Source organism: Mustelus asterias, chromosome 8, assembly GCF_964213995.1.
Source record: "Mustelus asterias chromosome 8, sMusAst1.hap1.1, whole genome shotgun sequence".
Lineage (NCBI taxonomy): Eukaryota > Metazoa > Chordata > Chondrichthyes > Carcharhiniformes > Triakidae > Mustelus > Mustelus asterias.
The window spans coordinates 122,077,010-122,099,674 of record NC_135808.1 but is presented as its reverse complement, the minus strand read 5'-3'; the positions used below and the strand labels follow the sequence as shown (position 1 = coordinate 122,099,674).

At 41.6% G+C, this 22,665-nt stretch overlaps 1 protein-coding gene across 2 annotated transcripts in view; it reads right to left on the bottom strand.

Annotated features, from left to right (window-relative positions):
* The window catches only part of tgfbr3 (transforming growth factor, beta receptor III), a 154,520-nt gene that overhangs the window by 79,641 nt on the left and 52,214 nt on the right, over nucleotides 1–22,665 (bottom strand). For both annotated transcript variants that reach the window (XM_078218895.1, XM_078218896.1), the window contains exon 4: nucleotides 2,899–3,036. In XM_078218895.1, the coding sequence (XP_078075021.1) occupies nucleotides 2,899–3,036 (138 nt within the window). The remainder of the gene's footprint in view (nucleotides 1–2,898; nucleotides 3,037–22,665) is intronic.

Here is a 22,665-nt window from a genome sequence, read left to right as displayed (position 1 = left end):
TACAAGGATAGAAAAGGTTGAGAGTAACAAGGATAACTTCCACCATCCGCTCAAGGACTGAGATAGGCAGAATGTGTAATCCTGCAAATATGACGATAAAGATGCCAGCTGCTGCTGCATGCCAAGTAAGCATTTCTTTGGCTGAGAAGCTAGTGCTGAAACTGTCTGGATCCTGGCTCTTACTGAGGAGATGTACTGAGGAAGGATCAATTTAGAAATTTTCCATGTTTACCAAAAGGCTCAAAAAGTCTGAAAATGGAGCTTATGACATAGCCGTTCTGGCTCATTTTTGTGTGTCCTCATCAGCTGGTTGTCTAGAAAGGGTAGAGATGCAGCCCTTTAGACACTTCTGAGAAAACTAAAGAGCCATTGGAAACCAAAGATCAATATTCTGTGCAAGTATAATATGCTTACTATCTGGAATTTACTTTTTAAGGGTCTTCCATACGCCTAACTGAAAGGGCTAGTCTTCTATATCTTTGATTCCTTGCCAGTGCTTTGGGCATACTGCCTGAATGTTGTGGGCAACAAGTCTGCCGTGAATTTTCCTTTCCGAGAAACTTGTCCAGAATATGCTGAAGACAAAATAGCATGAATAGAGACATTTCTAATACTGACTTAGCTGTACCTCATCTATATCCCAACATAAAAAACCTCCTTAATATGCTGCAATGAGAGTGTAGAAAGTACTGGTCAAGATAACCATCAGGAAAATAATTTACATTTTTTAAAAATATCATTCATTCACAGGATTCAGTTACTGCCCATTCCTAACTGCCTACTGGTATACCCACAATGCTGTTTGGAAGGGAGGTTCCAGGATTTTAATCAACAATGAAGGAACAGCAGTATAGTTCCAAGACAAGATGGTGTGCGGCTTGGAGGGAATTTGCAGGTGATGGTGTTCCCATGCATCTGCTGCCCTTATCCTCCCAGGTGGTACAGATTATGAGCTTGAAAAGGTGTCGTTGAAGGAGCCTTCCCGCAGTGCGCCTTGTAGATGGTACACACGGCTGCCACTGTGCGTTGATGATGGGGGCAGTGGATGTTGAGGGTGCTAAATGTGCTGTCAATCAAGCATGTTTCTTTGTCCTGGATGGTGTCAAGCTTCTTGAGTGTTGTTGGAGCTGCATTCATCCGGACAAGTGGACAGTATTCCATCACATTTCTGTACCTTGTGGATGGGGGACAGGTTTTGGGGAGTGAGGAGATAGATGGGTTATTCGTCTCAGAATTCCAAGCCTCTGATCTGCTCTTGCAGCCACATTATTTATGTGCTGATTCAGTTCAGTTTCTGGTCGATGGTAACCCCAGGATGTTGATAGTGGGGTTTTAGTGATGATAATGGCATTGAATGTTAAGCGGAGATGATTAGATTCTCTCTTGTTGGAGATGGTCATAAAACTTCTTACAGTAATGTCATTTTTTGTTTGATGCCATATAAAGTATACTTAATGAAGTTACTAAACTAAATGGGAATCTGCAAATTTTATTCCTTTCCTGCACAAAGGGAGGCTGTGATTACTAGAAAGTTATCTACTTCTGTATTTTAGGTACCCAATTTCATCACATAACTGCCAGATGCTTTCCAAGCCTCTGAAGAACACATTGTCAACTTGGCTCAATTGACAGCATTCTTGTTTCTTGAAATCATAAGGCTGTAGAGGTTCCAGTCTCACTTCTGTTCTTGAGCACAGAGTCTAGACTTACATTTCAATGCAATACTGTCTTTGGGCAGCTACTAGAGATCCTACAGCACTTTATTACAGAAGAGCAGATCGTTTCCATTGTCATGGCGAATACTGTACCCTTAACCAGCACCAGCAAAACCAAAAGCATTTATCCCATTGTTGGGTGTGGAGCATTTCAAAATAATCACCAAATTCACCTGCATAGCAACGGTGAATACATTCCAAAGCATTCATTTAATTGAAGTGTTTATGACATATGAGATGTGATGAGGTGCTATATAATTAAGCTCTGTATTTCTATTTCTCTCATTTGTCTTTAATTAACTTGCGTAATTAACCATTGTATCTCAAATTTATTTCACATAGAAATCTTGCAGCAGAAAGAGATTTTTAAAAAGTACTAGTTTGCATTGGATTTAAATCAAGGACTCCAAATTGAAAAGACCCAATTCTCCAAAGGATATTTTTTTGGGTATTCGGTGTCCCAAAACATTCATTCATACATCTGAACTTCTCTTCTGAAACGATTTACCAATCTGGTTTGAGCACCACAAGATCATGAACTCAGCCTTGAGATTGGTAAATACGTGAGAATTAAACCATTGCCATTTGCAGGGTTGGATTTTCTCAGGAATTCTTTTTAATGTCCAAAACGATTATACTATGATAACATAACATAGATATACCTCACAGATGAAGATAGTCAAAGCTTCAAGGACAGTTTCAAATTAATATTGAAGTAATGAAAAACAACAGGTAAAAATCACTCCATTGTTACTTGGAACCGATCTTGTCCATGCTATAACTTTGGAAACAACGGCAGCAATCTTTTTCCCCCCCAAGTTCAGATCAGCAACAGGGGATATTGGACAGGACAAGGTTTTGAATTTGTGGCTGGATTGCCCAGTGTCATCTGTTGGGTAAAGTTTCCACCACTAGCACATGTTATACATTGAACTCCAACACTGAACACCTGCAAAATGTTCTATCACTTTAACCTGACACCAAAAGGTTATTTATGTGGAACTAAAGTCAAAATAATTTCTATTTAGATAATCACTAACAGTTTGTAACAGTATTAGCATTTTTTCTATTAATTGTTCAGCATCGTACAAGTATCTACTTTCTTCTTGTTACGTGCAATGGTTTTCTGCGTTTGTTTTAAGAGTTCACCTTCATGTCAAATTACAGGAATCTTTCAACTTACATGGAACAAACGTCGTACTCCAGGTGCCAGTCTTTCAGCCTTTATGATCCATAGCACAGGTCTGGGAGAATTCAGCACAAAAACCAAAGGCTTTTGATGGACTTTTACAGAGAAAATGGGTCTCAAATTCAGTGTCACCTTTGGAGAAGAGAAAAAGAAATGCCATCACTTATTTTGCTCCCAAATATTGCACAGATATTCTTTCATGTAGCCATTCATTACACAGTTTTGTACTACTTTCATTACTGATGCAATAGTGCACATTTAGTGAACCAGAACTACCCTATATCTGCTGTCAGCCTAATTGTTGAATATCTTTGTGAATGGTTAATAATTATACACGACCCGATCCAGATTTTTGTAAGATCAATAGTGCTTTCAACCAGTATTGTCTCCTACAAGAACTAAGATATAGCATTTAGCTTCAGCATTATGTGTTGAGAAAGTTTTCTGCTCCTAGTTCAAAAGGTAAAGGGGCAAAAAGGTTAGGTACAAAAGTGAAAAGATATTCTTGGTTCAGTTACTTTAATTACGAACCAGAATAATGCTAAGGTGATTTCACAAAATCACAGCACTTTTACAGCACAGGGGTTTCTTCATGTCTGCAGCACCTCTCCAGATAAGCAGTTTACTTAGTGCCATTCTCCCACCTTCACCCCATAACCCTGCATACCGCTCCTTCTCAGATAACAGTCTTTTGATTGCCTTGATTGAACCGGCCTCTATCATGCTCTCAGACAGTGCATTCCAGACCTTAACCATTTGCTGCATGAAAATCTTTTTCTAATAGTGTTCTGGTTCTTTTACTAATTAATTTAAATCTGCACACTCTCGTTCTCAATCCTTTCACGAGTGGGAACAGTTTTCTCCTATCTACTCTGTCTGGATCCCTCATGATTTTGAACACCTCATTCAAATCGCCTCTGAGCTTTCTTTTCTCACCATCAGCCAATGGCAGGCAGTCTCCCTCAACCGCGAAACTTATGGTGGGTTGGGTGGTAAATTCCATCCATAGTCCTTTTAGTGCAAAAAAATCCCAAAATGCTTCATAGGGGTAAATTCAAAGAGAAATGGATGCCCAGGAGGAGGCGAAAGTAGGAAGAGTGACCAGAAGTTTTGGATTTTAAGCAGAACCTTAGAAAGGATGATCTGAATGTTTATGCAGGGGGGTTTAAGGAGGGAACCTTAGAGTGCAGGACATTGAGGGCTGAAAGCACAAGCATGATTTGTAGATTAAAGGGAGGAAAAATGCATAAAAGACTAGGGTTGGAAGAATGGGGAAGTTGAGAGAGAAGTTGAGAGCTGGGGAGTTGTATGGCTGGAGGAAGCTGCAGTGACAGGAAGACATCAAGGGAGCAGAACTTGTGAAACCCGATATTGGCAGTTGAGTTTTGGCTGATCTGAATATTGGAGAACAGGAAGAGGGCCACGAGAGCATTGATGTAATCAAGTATAGAGGTGATAAAGGTATAGTTGAGCATTTCAGCAGTAGATGAGCTGAGGCAGTGGTTGAGGGGAGGTGAACTGTCATGGTGAGGTACGACATATGGAGTCCAACCTCAGAAAAATCTAGCAACAGACTTTTAAGAGGTTGGAAATAGAATTGTAAGCTTTATTTTTCATATATTACATCCCTCATTTATGATTTGCGCAAACCAAGATACTATTAAAATCATTATATTACTTCTGCCCTATTTTTTAAAAGGATCTTAAGACAGTTGTGCAGTGACTCTTTTCACACAGCTGCGCTACATGAACTAGGCAAATCTTTTGCAAAAAACATCCTATTTTAAATTTTAATTGCTTTTAAGAAACCACATATAAATGATCAAGAATGTTACTGATGCAGTATTGTATTGCAAATGAAGTTTACCATCCTTCTCATTGTAAAGATGCTCAACCCTTCACATGATTCACAAACCAAAATGGATGTCACTGCTCCCAGGTCTCTTGCCATGGCAATGCGATTCTTTCAGAAATGTTACTGCACTGTTGAGATGTTTCCGACATTGGTGGCCAACCCACCAGGTAGGGAACCCATTATGTGGCACAGAATCAATGTGAATTGGTGGTGCCAGAGGACTGGAGAGTGGCGAATGTGGTTCCTCTGTTTAAGAAAGGGAATAGAAATGACCCCGGTAATTATAGGCCGGTTAGTCTTACTTCGGTGGTCGGTAAGTTGATGGAAAAGGTCCTTAGGGATAGGATTTACGACCATTTAGAAAGATGCAGCTTAATCCGGGATAGTCAGCACGGATTTGTGAAGGGCAAGTCTTGCCTCACAAATTTGATTGAATTTTTTGAGGAGGTAACTAAGTGTGTAGATGAAGGTAGTGCAGTTGATGTCATATACATGGATTTTAGTAAGGCGTTTGATAAAGTCCCCCACGGTCGGCTTATGAAGAAAGTAAGGATGTGTGGGATAGAGGGAAGTTTGGCCGAATGGATAGGTAACTGGCTATCTAACAGAAGACAGAGGGTGGTGGTGGATGGAAAATTTTCAGACTGGAAACCGGTTACCAGCGGAGTGCCACAGGGATCAGTGCTTGGTCCTCTGCTATTTGTCATTTTTATAAATGACTTGGAGGAGGGGACTGAAGGGTGGATCAGTAAATTTGCTGATGACACCAAGATTGGTGGAGTAGTGGATGAGGTGGAGGGCTGTTGTAGGCTGCAAAGAGATATAGATAGGATGCAGGGCTGGGCTGAAAAATGGCAAATGGAGTTCAACCCTGACAAATGCGAGGTGATTCATTTTGGTAGGACAAATTTAAATGTGGATTACAGGGTCAAGGGTAGGGTTCTGAAGAATGTGGAGGAACAGAGAGATCTTGGGGTTCATATCCATAGATCTCTGAAGGTTGCCACTCAAGTGGATAGAGCCGTGAAGAAGGCCTATAGTGTGTTGGCGTTCTTTAACAGGGGGCTTGAGTTTAAGAGCTGTGGGGTTATGCTGCAACTGTACAGGACCTTGGTGAGACCACATTTGGAATATTGTGTGCAGTTCTGGTCACCTCACTACAAGAAGGATGTGGAGACACTGGAAAGAGTGCAAAGGAGATTTACCAGGATGCTGCCTGGTTTGGAGGGTAGGTCTTATGAGGAAAGGTTGAGGGAACTTGGGCTTTTCTCTTTGGAGCGGAGGAGGTTGAGAGGAGACTTGATAGAGGTTTATAAGATGATGAGGGGGATAGATAGAGTGAACGTTCAAAGACTATTTCCTCGGGTGAATGGAGCGGTAACTAGGGGGCATAACGATAGGGTTCATGGTGGGAGATATAGGAGGGATGTCCGAGGTAGGTTTTTTACTCAGAGTGGTTGGGGTGTGGAATGGACTGCCTGCAGGGATAGTGGAGTCAGAAACTTTAGGAACATTTAAGAAGCTATTGGAAAGGCACATGGAGTACGTCGGGATGATAGGGAGGAAATAGCTTGATCTGGGTTTCAGACAAAGCTCGGCACAACATCGTAGGCCGAAGGGCCTGTTCTGTGCTGTACTGTTCTATGTAATTGTATTCCGTGGGTGGAATTTCCCTGACCTCGTCCATGGCTGTGATTCTCGGGTCCCACTGCAGTGACTGGAGTTTTGGCTAAGCACCAAATTCTCTGTTCTCACTGGCAGCGGTGGTGCGGCACACGAGATTGGCGAATTCTGGCCTATTACTCTCTGGTGCATTCTTAACATATAAAACCATTTGAGTGTAGTTGCATGAAATGGTAATTGAATAATTACTATTTAGGAGTTTTAACATGCAATTATAGTACTAACATACAATAACTGTCATAGGCAAATGTCCAAGTTTTGAATTAACAACAGCGTTCAGGAAAGCTATGCTCTCAAGCTAATATGTTGAAAATTATACACTGTAGTGCTGGTCATCTGGCATTGGCTGCATTAATCTGCTGCTTTGAGTTTTCAAAGCTGTCCCAAAGGGAACTGTCTGAAAAGCCTCCATTCATCCAGACAAGGTCTGTCTTCTCAGCTAACCATTTTCACTGCCAGCTAAATAGTATTTTCGTGAATCAGTGAAGAGTATATTATGCAATGCAAATTAAGGGCCACAACAAAATCAAATTCTGTAGTGCTTTCACTCCCAAGAGGTACACCCCGAATATGAACTTCTTGTTTATTTGATCATAAAGTTACAACCATTTAGACAAAACGGTTTAGGTTCACAATACTAATTACGATTTCAAATTGCATAGTCCCAAGGATTAGAGATGTGGTAAGCATTACAGAGCATATGTGTGCTTATTGGGGAAAGCAAAAGATCAGGAAATATAAAGACCATGTAAACATTTTGAGGATATTTTAAAATGTTTACTTGCCTTTTTTTGATTGAAGGGGAAACAACATTAACAAGCTTTTTTAAAAGTAGTGTATGACAATTCTACAAAGACATCAAAATTAGTGCTAATCACTTAAAGATTTATGGTTATTTTCTGTTATTTCCTCTACTCAGTAAAGATTCTGTTTGTCCATTCTACTCAGATAATGGCAACAAAATCAGAAGAAACTTTTCTTCAGAGGCCCCACAATAGACATACTTGATGTCAATAGGCCAAAGACAGCTGCACAAGTTTCTGTTTCCCAGGAGATGATGGTTTCATGGAAGGCTGAGAATTGCCACAGCAACAGGGCTATAAAAACAATTCTCTGATTCAGGCCTCCAGATTCTGTTAAAGCAATTCGTAATGTATCACAAGAGCAGAACAGAAATGTTGAAAATGATCAAAGTTAACAAGGCCATTAAAACGTCATTTTGTTTCCACCTTAAAAGGTGACAAGTCACAACCTCGAATTGAGTTACAACAGATGAAAGCAAGTGCAACCAATCTGTAAGCTGACTGAACAGTTTCCACTGACAGTGTCTAGTGATAAACCCCTTGGTAGATTATTCATAACAACTATTCCAAATTTACATTAATCGCCGGCTTGGAAACGTTCTTAGTTATATCAAGTTTCGCTGCAACATAAGCTGTCTACACTTCAACAGCTGTTGTATGCTGAACTACAAAAACTTATTTTCAGACAAATATTCCTTAGAAGTTACACAGAAATAAAATATTTTAGCCATGCGGTAATGACACAAAATATCTTGCATGCGAAAACAGTAAGGTAGATTGATTGATGTAGCAAAAATGGTAAAATGAATTTTCCTAATTGTGTAATTCTATTATTTAAAGGTATCTGACAAATCATGACACCAACAGGAAAGCCACAAATCAAAGTTTAATGTAGAGTGAAGATCCATAAGGATCCAAACCTATTACAATCTCTTACATACGTATACACAATAATCTAACTTTACAATCTGAAGTTGTGCTGCAGCCCTGACACACTTTCTAATGTATGTGATGGCATATTTGAAATAACATATTTTCAAACTAACATTGCCTACTGTTTAACCCATTTTGATAGATTTTCTTGCCGTTTCAGGATCTGGTTTCTTTTCATCTTCCTTGCAGCATTCTGCCTTGCTCTCTTTTTCTAATGTCATATTTCCTCGCACTCCCCTGAGATAACTCCTCTCCAGTCTTTTTCCTCCCCCAAATGAGTCTCCTTCCTATTACTTTTAATATTGGTTCTCTTTGAGTAGACAAACAGAGCGAGGAAAGACAACCTACAACAAAGGCACTGGATTGAATTTGTAGCTGATTGTAAACTAGATTCCCTTCTGCTGATAGCGTCCCAAAAAAGCTCTTTCAAAATATGACTTCAATACAATTGGAAAAGGCGGACGGGGAGAGTGGCGTTGTCATAAACTGAGCTTGAAGCAGTAGTAGACAACAAAGGCTTTATAAGGGGCATATTTGACTTGGGAGAGACATGGCCACAATATCTTTTCACCAAGGGTGATGGGTGGGAGGACTGTTCTTCATATGTTTCAAAGGTTACCTCACCCCCAATCACCACTGACCACTCAACTATCGCCCAACCCCCTGACTAATCCCCATAGCCACTCAACTATCCCCAACCCCATTGACCACTGACAAACTCCCCACCACTGACACCACCCAACTACCCCCGATTACTCCTCTCTCACCCCCCTGCCTGCCTGACTACGGTACATCTCCCCCGAACCCTCAATCACCCTAACTCCTCACTCACTTACCTTACACCCTTAACTTTTCTAGATTGTCAAATGACGGGGACATTTAAACAAACTGAAATATGGCAGCTAGTGCTATAAAAAGGCATGGCTTCACATGCCCTGACATTTCTATACTGTACTGAAGTCCTCCTGGAGCAGCTACGCTCCACATTTCTTAGCAGGCCTGGGTTGAGAAATGTGGAGCTCCAGCCTAAGATAAGAAAATAGGATCGGATTGGCAATCTGCCTCTGCATGGAAGATTCGGTCCATTATGCATTTGTCTGTTAATATCACTTCTACGCTAAAATTCTTTCCTAATCCTTCTAGTGATCACTTTTCTTCCAACACTGAACAATTTTATGGGCGATATGCTAACAGTAGTTCATTGTAAAAGGTATAGTTATGTTAGTCTTAGTTCAACTAAAATTTATCTTATGACACAGAGTTTGAACTATGAATTGAAACTATGCTGTTTAGAAGGAAATAAATGCTTTAATTGAAATACCAGTTCTTTAGAAAGTTACAAAATTAGAATTTTTATACAATTATGAAGAAAAAGTGAAACCTCAGTTGCGAACTTAAAATTCTCTTCATGGTAATCTCTTCTCTACTACTTTGGATATTCTCTGGTCAAACTCAACTCAAGCTACAGAGGAGAATGACATTCCTTCCTGTTTGTCAACATTTAAATTTCATTTCCTTAGGGGCCTAGATGCAGAAGGCGAAACTGTTGGCATTTTAAAAAATAACCAATAGATTTTCAGCACCGATTTTCCATGCTTTCCTGTTTAGGGATGCTGTTTAGGAAGAGGTTGGAAGTCTGATTTTGCAACATGGTGTGAGTGTTTGGGCCCACATTTAGAAAATTACAGGCTTATAGCCTCTAATCCTCCACCCACTTCCACAGAAAGTCAGGAAGTGCACATCTTTGATTACCCAAGGTAGATAACCTGGAAGCACCAGATCACACAGCCATCCTGATGTTATGTTTGGCAATTGTTACAACCAATAATGTCAGTAGATTTTCCTATTTTCTTTTCTATTTTCCACATAAAATATACACTATTCAAAATTAGCTATGCTTGATCAAAATAGCCATCCATTTACCTATCTATGAGCACCAAAGTCAGATCCCAAGAGGCCGAGAGTCCTTACATGTTACTGCCAATTATGTCAAGAGATGTGGAAAAAAATCAGTTAACCAATTTTCTCCTTCTTCCCTCTTCAGGAACAGAACAATGCTTTTTTTATTTACGTGCACAGGTTCAAATCAGCAATTACAAGGGACAATAATGTCCTTTTTGTCTGTCAACTTTCAAATTTCAGTTGTAGACAAACTGTGATGGAAACATAGAAGCATAGAAAATAGGTGCAGGAGCAGGCCATTTGGCCCTTTGAGCCTGTACCAACATTCAATATGATCATGGTTGATCATGCACTTTTAGTATCCCACTCCCACTTTCTCGCCATATCCCTTGATCCCTTTAGCCGCAAGGGCCACATCCAACTCCCTCTTGGAACATATCTAACGAACAGGCCCCCAACAGCTTTCTGTGGTAGAGAATTCCACAGATTCACAATAACAATAAAACTGGAATTCCCTCAGGTAATCTTCACATCCAAATAATTGCTTAAAAAATATTAACAGATTCCAATGTAGAATTCCAAGTAGAATAAGTAGACTTCAGAAATACGAATGAAATTATACATTTCATAGTAAGCAAGTAAAAAAAATAAATGATCATATGCTATCATATATAGCATAGCAAGATAGTCTCATGGTTTAAGTACATATTTACCTTAAATGATGCCCTAATATGAAACACACCCATCCCAAAGCATTACCTTAAGACTTCAAGTTAAAACATTTAAATTTAATCCATATGTTACAACTTCTCTTCGATTAGACAAACTGTTTTAGACTCTTAGAAAAAGGGCAATCAACCTGAAACATTGGGCGGTATTTAATGGAGATGACAGAGGTCAGACACTTAACTGGGCAGCAGTGGGCCTCCACCGGGGTCAAGGGCCCCCGGGGTGGAAGTCTCACCCACATGAGTTGCCTGCTTTTTGCTGCTAGCAATCAAAGGCCAATAGCTTTGCTTTGTTCAGCAGCGCCCTTGGGGAACAAGATCATTGACAGATCCAGGTCATAGGTGAGTGCTGGCGGAAGGGGTTTAAGGGGTGTGGTTTGTGGGGGAATGGTGGATGACAGCAAGGACAGCTGAGTGGCTCTCAGCGGGCTTCCCCCTTCTGATGTCATGAAATTAATAATACTCAAAATAAAAGTGGAAACTTTAATCACATGTAGCTTCCTTCAGGCTCTTATAATGCCAGAAGCCTTTGTATGTATACAAAGCTGGGGTGTATTCAGTTGTCATCCTCCCCGTCTGCTTGGCACTGTCTGGCCATCTGTCACCCCGCTCCTCACTGCGCAGGCAATGAGTGACTTCGAACGGTGGGTGAATACCAGTGACAGTGGGATGAGGTCTTCAAATGGGCAGTGGTTGTAGGGCGGGAAGGCCGTTTACAGGCCTTCCCACCCAGGATTTAATTGGGACAGAGGCAGAAAGAAGTCAGGATTCCCACACATCAACTTCCTTCCCAATTAAATGCCTTCTATGACCAAACCTTTGGCAGTATTTTACTTTTGTATTATTAACGATTTTGGACTATTTGATATGCGCTATTCAACTGAGATAGGGCCGGGATTTTCCGGCCCTCCTGTGGCATGTTTTCCGGCATCAGTGGCTTGCCACTGGCTTACAGTTGCGCCAAAGTCAATGGCCATTTCCGTTCTTGTCGGCCAGGGAACCCACCATGAGGGGATTGCCTTCAACAGGACCGGAAGATCCCTCTGGCAGGAAAAGACCATAAAATCCCACCCTATGTCACCAAACCTATACATGATGGCAGCTAGGTCACTGCAATTTAAATAGGGTACTATACGTCTGTGTAGCTTCAAAACAACAATAAGACGTGCAATATTTTCAGAGTCATCGTCCTAACTTCATTTACAAAGGGTTAATGCAATAAATATTTTAAAATGAATTAAAACTGATTAATTCAAACAAAACAAAATCTGTTACAAAACAATTACTTTGGGGAGCCACAATTTAGCTTACTCATGTTCCCAAAAACTATTAAACCGCAACCAATCTGCCAACCTCTGTATTCTTTCAGCGGAGTAGGTAAAAGGTTATCAGAAATATATAACTTTTGAAAATTTACTGTAAGTTGAAGTCATCACCTTTATCATGCTGACACATGTTTTAGTCCGTTCAGAGTACATCAATCCACACAAAGAAAGCCCCACTGACCAATGAATGACAAGATCTACAGTTTAAACTAATATTGAGATTTATCAGCTGCTTTTTCCTGCCTTACATTAACAAAGGAAGAAACAAACATCAATGATTTTCATGTACAGAACAAAAGTGTGGAAAGAAATCTGTCAGCACAATTAGTTCAACGATATACAAGTTCAAAGAAAAGAATTATATTTGGAACAGATCCATCAAAGGAATTTTACTGGCATTAAATGCTGTGCCACTTGGTAAAGAAAGCCTTTCATGAGTGTCGGACATCCCGAGTGCTTTACAGCCAACACATTACTTTGGAAGTGTAGTTACTAATGTAGGAGACATGGCAGCCAATTTGCACATAGCAAACTCCCGCTGGCAGCAATGTGATAATGACCACAATCTGTTTTTGTGATGTTGACTGAGGGATTGGCCGGGAAAGGGGGAATACTCCCCTGCTCTTCTTCAAAGTAGGATCATGGGATCTTTTACATTCACCTGAGAGAACAGACATATTTATTGGTTTAACATCTCATCTGAAAGATGACCCCTGCATTGGAATGTCAACTTAGATTGTTGTGGACATTCCTGGAATGGGATTCTGTAATAAAGCCTGTTCACCAGTTACATAAATAACTGCAACGTTTATTTACATATAACTATAATAGAGATCTGCAGGCGGCAGCAGCAGGAGGTTTCCTTGCTCATGTTTGAGCTGGTGCCACAAGGTGTCATGGGGTCAGGAGTCAGCGTTGAGGACTCCCAGGGCTATTCCCTCCTAAATTATACCACTATGCCGCCGCCACCTCTGCTGGGTCCATCCTGTCAGTGGGACAGTACAGACCTATGGATGGTGATGGTGGTATCTAAGACATTGTCTGTAAGGTATGATTCCATGAGTATGACGGTGTCAGGCTATTGCTTGACTATTCTGTGGGACTGCTCTCCCAATATTGGCACAAGCTGTGAGATGTTAGTATGGAGGACTTTGCAGGGTCGATAGGGTGGGTGCCCACTGCCTAGGTCAATACTGGATGGTCCATCCAGTTTCATTAACTTTAATAGACTTTCTGGTAGTTTCATCCAACTGAGTGGTTAGCTAGGCCATTTGAGTGGGCATTTAGAGTCAACCATATTGGTGTGGGTCTGGAATCACATGTGGGCCAGACCAAGAAAGGATAGTAGATTTCCTTCCCTAAAGGATATTAGTGAACCAGATGGGTTTTTACAACAACCAACAATGGTTTCATGGTCACTGTAACAAAGATTAGCGTTTAATTGCAGATTTAAAAAATTATTTATGGAATTTAAATTCCACCAGCTGCCATGGAGGGATTTGAACCCATGTCCCCAGAGCATTAGATTTTGCCTCTGGACTACAAATGTGCTCGTGTAGTGCTATATTTCACAACAGAGGATGGCCTTACTACAAAGGTAAGATGAGAGAGGTAAGGTAAGTCTTGTATTGGTTGTATCTAATAACTGCGTCTGTCAATGTTCAGCAGAATTCATGAACCAATTTGAAAAATTCTAAGCTACATAATCTACATCAAATAAACAGAATAAATGTGGCAATTTTGACTAGTCTTAATACAAGACATCTCTATACTCTAAACTCCACTGAAGCTAAATGTATCTTTGAAAAAGTGAATGTTCCTTTGAAAAAGTGATTTTGAAGTGACCTTGGCAGGCTACCGACCATACTGCACCATGCAGTACCCACAACTCCCCACACAGTAAACAGGACTGCAGGAAGCCAAAGTCTGACCAATGTATGACTATTTCCTCCGAAAAAGCTAATGCATATAGCTAGATAGCTGCCAAACTAAGCTAAATCCAGAGACTGGCAACTTCTGAAATGACTTTGAAAACAAGTTCTTAGAATTCCAGAACAAACACTAACAGATTAAAAGCGACTGAATCAAGCTGTGGCTGAGCTGTCTTTAAAGGTTAACTGTACTATGAACTGAAAGGTTCTACTTATAGTGTGCAGTGCATTCTGGGATCTTGAAAAAAACTGAGAAAGCATTAAGAGCCATTTCCATTTAATGGTGCATCCAGATTAATTTACCACAAATGCGTGACTCTTTAAACTGGTAAAGCAGGCCAAATGCTGTTCAAATTCTTACAAAGTAGACTGAAAACACTAATTGTATCATTTTTGCTTGAGTTCAAGCTGCAGATGAGCAAGTTACATGGTGGACAGTCCAATCATAAATTTAAAAGTCTGCTAAATTCCTGTACATGTTAACCATACCTCTGGGGTCATGATTTTATCATGGAAGGCATTAACATCAAAATGACACAAGGGATGGAATTTTCTCATCCCACCTGCCACGGGGATCAGAGCGGGTGGGACACAGACCACGCAAAGGCCCGTTGACCTCGGGTGGAATTGTCCTGCCTTGGAGCGAGGGTGGCCGGAAAATCCCGCCCAATGTATTTTTATAATAGTAAGAAATAAAACTTCACTAGAAGACTTGTTGATAAATCAACGGAATAATTCAAAACGCTACTTAGAAAAAAATCACTTTTTCTTTCATTATTGAAATTTCCGAAGTGCAAAATAAGATAGCAATCAAAATACATAATTCCAAAAGCACACATTCCACAATAAGATGACCAAATTTACCAACTCAATTACATCGCTGTTTTTAGTACTTTCATTAAAGTTCTTACTTGGACTCTCAAACCTCTCTCAAAAACCAGTCGTGGACCTGATATATTTGCCCAGAACAGTAACCTTGTTCGCTGAAGGCCAGTTCTGCAGCCCATCCAGCTTCAGTGTACAAAATTATCCCAAACTTGAGCAGCATGTCAGATAGCTAAATAAGTTAAGGTTCTTTGAAGAAATATTAGGGGAAATATTTCAAGTACTTCAGGTAAAAATTACATTGAATGAAAACCAGCGTGGTTGTGGTGTGCAGATCAGAGAGTAAATGAGTAAATACATGATGGACTGCACTGATTTATGGAACTCCCGATAGCTTTAGTCATTTGAATAGAATGCATGAATGTTTAGAAAGTGTTCTAAGTTGGGAGAAAATGAGAGAGATGAAGACAAATCACAAACAATAATGTTTGCAGAGATCTCTTGGAAAATTACAACCAATGTCGTTGATCTGGGACTCCAGCCAAGTGTCATGAGCCCATGCCTTCCAGAACCCAGCAATAAGCCCCAACATTCAGCCACTTTGGTGAATCACTGAAAGTGATTTTTGAAAAATAATTTAGACACCATTGTAGAAATGTTGCATGCTTAACGCCATGCATGTCATCATGTCCTCACCGCCACCGCCATCACCCCCCACCCCCCCCCCCACCCCGGGGACCCCGGTCCCCACAGGGAATTTACTTACCGTTGCACCCTCATGGGATCCCTCGACAGATTCAGGTCTTCAAATTGCTGTTGTAAACCTTGCTGACGTGATGTGGGCGAGGTTTGAATTTTCAATGAGGGGAGGATCATGTGGTGAGGGGGTTCATGCATTCAAATGTATTTAAATAAGAACTCCCCCCGCCCTCAGTCCGCCTTGATGTCCCCTCCCACCCCTGGTCTCCTGATCCCCCTTACTCCATACACCCCCCCCCCGCCCCCCCACTGGCAGCCCGACCCAACCCCATGCAGCTCCAACCCCCCTAGCATGCTGACCCTCCCCTCCCACCCCCCCACAGTGGCTAGCCCTGATCGCTGGCCTCCCTCCATCTGTCACTCAGCTCAAACTCAGAAACTGGAAGATCCCTCAGTGGGGAGGGCTGGAAAATCCCGCCCAGCAGCCAAAATTTCCAGCCAATCCCGCTGGTGGGATCCTTTGGTCCCATCGACAGTAAAACCCCCCCCCAGCGGGTTCTCCGGCAACTGGGAGTGTATTCAACAGGAAACCCCATTAACAGTGGCAGGACCAGAAAATCCCACTACTGGTCAATGGTGGGCCACCCCCTCCACTACGAATCACAACATGGGGGGCACAAAATCCCCCCAATAGTCATTTTTTAATAAAATGATTGTTTATCAAAAGTAGATTTATTTTATTCAGCCAAGTCTTTAGTTTGATTGTACATTCAGTTAAGAAATGTCTCATTAGCCATTGGAGATGTGCCGCTTGTTTGTGGAAATTCATGTTTAAAAGACTGTACAAGTCAGCACACTTACTAAAGGTGCACTTATTCTGTTTCTGCAGTCCTGGGGTAGACTGAAAACTCCTATGGCAGACTGTAACTCACCAGCCTGGGAGTTTCTGTCCAGTGAATTTAAGGACATTTGCTGTAAACTGGTGCCAGACATCTTTAAATATGTAAAATGGACTCTGATGTTGTCATTTGGGGTATTTTAAACAGAGGCCCACATGGAAAAACATCTTTGGCTTTCCTCTTCTTTTCCCAATTCAACACATTTCACTATAATTAGACTTTCTGCTAATTGCCATCAAAAACACCAACTTATGCGGTTTTCAGCCTAACTCTAGTATTACCAAGAAATACCTTAGGTTCCATCTCCAATCTATGCTGAACAATTTTACTTCAGCAGAGGCTGTGGTAGGGCCAATAGAATAGGGGTCAGAACCTCCAAGGAGTGGCAAGCACTGCTTGAATGCCACCCCGCTTCTTTTGTCTTACCTTAGTCGGGAGCTGTACATTTCTCACCCAAGTTTCCAACTTAGGCCTGCTAAGAAATGTGTAGCACAGGCTCTTCTGTGCAGTGAAACCACACTCTCTTTTTATGGCACTTAGCTGCTGTAAAGTAGGCAAGTTTAAAGGTCTGAGCCAGGGAGAAGTGTGGAAGAAAAGGGAGAGAGTGGGGTAGAGCCATTGGAAAATGTTCCTTCTCAGACAAACAGCAATCAGAGCTTTGCACATTAAACTGTAGTAACAATATTAATAACCACGTGGGAGGTGCAATGCATGGCAAAGTTTGTTTTTTATTAATTATATCATCTTATCCATAAGGAAAGCTCATTAGTTCCACAGAATCTCAGATAGGGTGCTTCCTGTGCTGTGGTGCAATTGGAGGAAATGGATACTTGTGCAGTTAAAAGGGCTTCTTTCTCCCTTTTGCTTCACATCAATTGACTTTGGAACGAGAATAGAGATGGTTTCACTCTCTCTTCTCCCTACCGAGCACACTAACCATCTCTCTCCTTCAAACCACTCCCCCATCCAACCAGTGGTATGAATGTGGGAAGCGGGGAAAGAAATGTCAGTGGTATATATCTCTCATAATGGGCTACATGCGTAGCTAATACTACACGAGGTCATGCTTTGCTAATCGTACCAGTACAGGGCAGAAAATTCCCCAGGTGGCCTTCCTGCTACTGTCTCACCGGCCCCTGACCTATCCACAATTTTACATGAAACAGGCGAAGCCTAGGGCAGCCCATCTGTCCTCTCCCCAATTTGGATCCTTAAATGCCACCACCACCCCACTCTTCCCCCCCCCCCTCTCTCTCTCGGATCTAGAATCTGGAGACTGCTTGCAGCCCCAGTCCTGGCCAATGCTGCCTGTACTGGAACTACAGAACTGCCAGCCAGTCAGATTGACCAACAGCTCTCTGAGGAGGATTTGCACCCGAGTGATGAACGCTTGTGATCAGCGGGGGTGCATTGACTCTTCAGGTGGCAGGGCAGAAAACCCCAGTATCTGAAAAATCCTGCCCATGGATCAGCAAACATATTGAAAGTGAGAAGAATGGGGAAGAAAATAGCATGAACAAAAACTATAGGGAGAAAGGAGCAGGGATGAATACAAACTTGCAGAAACACATTTAAAAGGTTAAAATAGAGACAGATAGACCTGGAGAAATCAACAAAAGCTTTCCACAGTTTGAAAATAACTGAAGTCATGGATTTGGTTAAGCACCATCAAGTTTGCAGACTAGTTTTCCAAATGCATTGCAAACTAGATCATCAACTTCCATTAATTTTTGGAGCACTGAAAGATTTTTGTTTAATTTCCAAGAACAAAATTCTGACCAAGAATTGCACTTTTCCCCAAAGAGTGCTGCTGAAAAGGCAGGAGACAACGGCCACCCTATCCTATCAGCATTTCAATCTGTTTGGGGAACAGGTCGGTCATATCCTCCATTTGTCACTTTCGTTCTCAAACATTTTAATGCTAGCTTCATCTGGTGTTAATTTTGCCTAATATGAGTTTCCATTGCAGAATCGATGTGTTTTTATATTGGATAAATCAAGTCACAAAAGATGAGGGGTAGAACCAGTCTTTTTGAAGCACAGATAGTTCCAGATTCCTGTCTTTCTAAGACCATTATTTAAATTCATAGCAGTTAGTTATAAAGTTTTGTTCCTATTGTGAACAGATGGATTGTAAAAACTTGGCTCATCATCAATGGGTCTGTTAAGTTTTCCTCATTAGTTAAGTCTCTAAAAGCTTTATTAGTAAGAGCTTGGATGAGTGGACACAGACTTTTTAGGTCAGCTGCTTATGAATCTCAACAGATTTCCCCACAATCTTTAACCATTACAACACTTATAAAAATTATAAAGGCAATTTCAAGGCAGTAAAAGACATGATAACCATCAAAACATGCCACTTAACTGAAAAACTATGCTTACCAAATCTTAGTGTTTGTGGAGCAAGAACTGTAAGCACCATTTATTTGTAAGTGACCATACAGTGACAAAATGATAATACAAAAATGAATTCCAGTATTATTTACATTACTTCTTGCATGTTGATTTTAAATATTTGTGTTTTTTTAAACCCAATCATATTTGGTACTAGTAAATATTTGAAATGTAGATCATTTACAAAAGCTGATACTAAGCAAGAAATAGGAGCACAGATTGACATTTGGTTCCTCGAGTCTGCTTGACCATTCAATGTCAGTTGTGATCCAATCTGGTTTTAACTCCAATTTCCTGCCTATCCCCCATAACCCTTGACTTCCCTGTAGCTCAAAAAACTCTAACTCAACCTTGGATGCAGCCTCCGCCTAGTCTTCGCTGCTCTGTGAGGTAGAGAGTTGCAAATATTAATGTCCTTCTGAGAGAAGAAATTCTTTCTCATAGAAACATTGAAACTAGAAGCAGGAGTAGGCCATTCGGTCCTTCGAGCCTGCTCCGCCATTCATTTTGATCAGGGCTGATCATCTCCATCTTAAATGTTCATTTGAACAAGATTAAGTGGTGTCCAATTAAGATTAAGAGCAGGATTTTCCAGCCGCGCCCACCCCAAGGCCTGAAATTCCCACTCGAGGTCAATGGGTCTTTGCATGGTCTGCCCCCGCCCGCTACGATTCCCATGGTGGGGGGCGGGACAGGTACAGGAATATTCCACCGTAAGAGTGAGATTCTAAGATGAGCAGTTTTTCCAAAGGAGATTTTCAAAGCCTGTATATTGTGTGTCAGTTTCAGAAGCATTTCAAATACTTGCCAGAATTGCCAATGGCTCATTGGTTCTGTACATAATGGATACCGTTAGAGCGGGTATGGAGGATTCATGGAAGGGATATGAAGGGGTATGGAGATTGGGTGGGGATTGAAGGATGTGGAAGGCAAGGGGGCCTAACCATGTACAGGACATGGATAATGTCCCAATGAATCAAGGTGAATCTTCCAATCAGCCTGCCTTGATATCCGCAGGTTTCATTTGCTGCCCTCATGCCTGCTTCAGAGGACAACGGGTCCAACTCCAGTCTAATCTTGAGTCTTAGGGTTCAGAAAAAAACCCCTTTGGCTCATTGTGTCTGTGCCTGTCAAGCCACCCAACTATTTTAATCCCATTTTCCAGCACTTGGCCCATAGCCCTGTATGCCTTAACATCGCAACTGCACATCTAAATGCTTCTTAAATGTTATGAACCTTTGGCTCCTGGAGGCCAAAATCTTGTGGGAGTTCCTGACTTTCAAAAGTTGGGTTATGGTCCTATTCGTGGTTTCTAACTCTAAGCCGAATATCCAGCCTACTTAAGGGCATCATTCACCTGCTGCTGGTATTAACATAGTAGTGGATGATGTCTCACCATAGGGGGAGCATCAGAAGCAAACTTGTAACAAATTTGCATGCAATCTCCCACGCAGTACCTGATTGTGGACCTTACATGGGGAAGAGGGTGGGCTCAGTAAGAGTCAACTCCTGCCCTTGCTGCCAATCCCCCGCCTGCTACACTTCTAGCACAATCACTTACCTGTGGCCTGGGGTCTAGCGATGATACTAAGCCTCAGGTGGGTGTCGCACAGGCTGCAGCCACTAGTGGTGGCGCTGTTGTTCAACAGGGTTGCCAGCCTCTGATTGGCTGTCAGCTTTCCTTCCACCCCTCCACAGCTCCTTGATCCCAGGGAAGTGCCTCAGTGGCACTTAATTCGGCCGGCCTCCCCCCAGAGGAGGCATCGCACGGCTCCCATCAGCTCTCCAGCCAGCTGGCGAGATCCTCCCCATCACCGCTGTTAAATCCAGACCCAATATGGGGAAAAGGAAACCATGTTGGTATCCCTGGGGAGATTTAACAACATCAGTGTAATGAGGGAAGCATGCAGAAGGTATGTGACAAGCTGAAACTTGTTTTTTAACATCACCAAATTCCAGGATTATGTTACAGATGAAATCTAGTTATATGATCTGGCAGGGGAAAAAAAGATATGCACGTAACGAGTGGCATATGGCAGTTCAATGTCACAGATAAACCTGAAATTTAGGAGAAAATTTACAAAAAGGTGGCTTTTCATTATCTTAATTTTGTTAACCACTGCCGATCATGAAGGTAAACATGAAAATATATTTTATCACAGGAAGCTTTGCTTTGCATTTTCACATATTTTACAAGAATTTGTTTGTATTAGTCAGCAACTCCCTTTGAACTGACTGGTCCAAACTTAAACAAAAAATAGATATCTGGGATGTCAGTTGATCTTGGGTGAGTCCTGTTGTGACCCAGTTAGGTATTTTTGGTTCAATTTGCACAGATTTGTGTTAAAAGCTTTTGGGATCTAATATTATTAAGCACTAATCCAGAAACCTCATCCAGAGGTTTAATGGACGGAATTTAGTCTTGGCGATTGGGGTCTCAAAGAGCCCTATGTCACCTCCTTTGAGAAGGGCCACCCTATTAAGTGTCAATCAGGCACGGACGTAGCCAGCAGTGGGTCTCCTGCAGTTTCCAGGACCCCAGGGGCAGAAATCCCCACCCCGAGAGCTGCCAGATATTCAGAGGCCAGCAGCTCTCGATTGCTGGCTTTGTCTCTAGGGAGGAAATGGTAACTGCCAGAAATACACCCACCAGAGGCCGAGAATCAGCAAGGGATCAAGGCCTCAGGTGAGTAAGGGCAGGATTGGGGTCATGGGAAGGGGTGCAGGAGCAGAAGGTGGATAGGAAGCAAGGGCAAGGGTTATTTCTTACAGTCCCCATCCCCTTCCCGATGCCGGTCATTGATCAGGCACTGTGGCTGACGATGATGGACCTCCACCTCCAACTGAGAGGCTGAAGCAAACCCACTAGGGTTTCCTTTGTTTGCTCTGTGGTGTGGTGAATGCACTGGCCACCACCGGTAGAACACCAGTGCTGGTGTGATGAGGCCCTTGGACAATAATTTGTTGCCCAATTAACAGCCTCAACTGGCAGCCAGGCAGGAAGGATACCCCTGAGCCTTCCAGCTCCAGATCTAATCAGGACAGAGACAAGAAGATGACAGGCTATCCATTCAGCACTCTCCCACTCAATTAAATGCACCTGTCTTGGGAGGGCATTAAATTCTGCCTGGTATGTGGCAACTAGACATATTTTAAAGATTCGGGGATTAAGATTGCTGTGAATCTAATTTCAATCTGAGCACTCTGGGATTTTTTTGAGAGAGCTACTCAAAAATTTCTAAAATACTTAACTTCAGGTATAAAATGTCTTGACTTTAATCTAGAAGTAAAATCGATCTTATAATGTGTAGAAATTGGTATTAAATTTATTAAAGAAGTTTTTTTTAGCAGCAATACAAAAATCAGAGCTCAGAACATGATTCTAACCATCTGTACCCTTTCTGATCTGGTCATGCCATTAAATGGAAATCCTAACTACAAGGGAGGTATTGAGAAAATTAATTGAAGGCATAGCTTGTAATAGTTTATCAATCTATTCCTGTCTATTTTCATAAAGAATTCTGTGACATCAGCCCTAAATTTGCCTTTCATTAAATCTAGCAATGTAGAAAACACTGAACAGAATAGTAGCAGACTCCAGATGGACATTGACGAGCGGACAGGATACGGAATGCACTGTCTAGAGTGACGTAATGGAACCCGTGGATGCAAAGCTTGTACTTTTTGAAACAGACCCTAATTGAAAATGGAAACTGAAAAGGGAAACTGAGAAAGGAAACTGACCCTGCCAGTTTCTAAGGAAACTAAGACTGAAACTGAGATT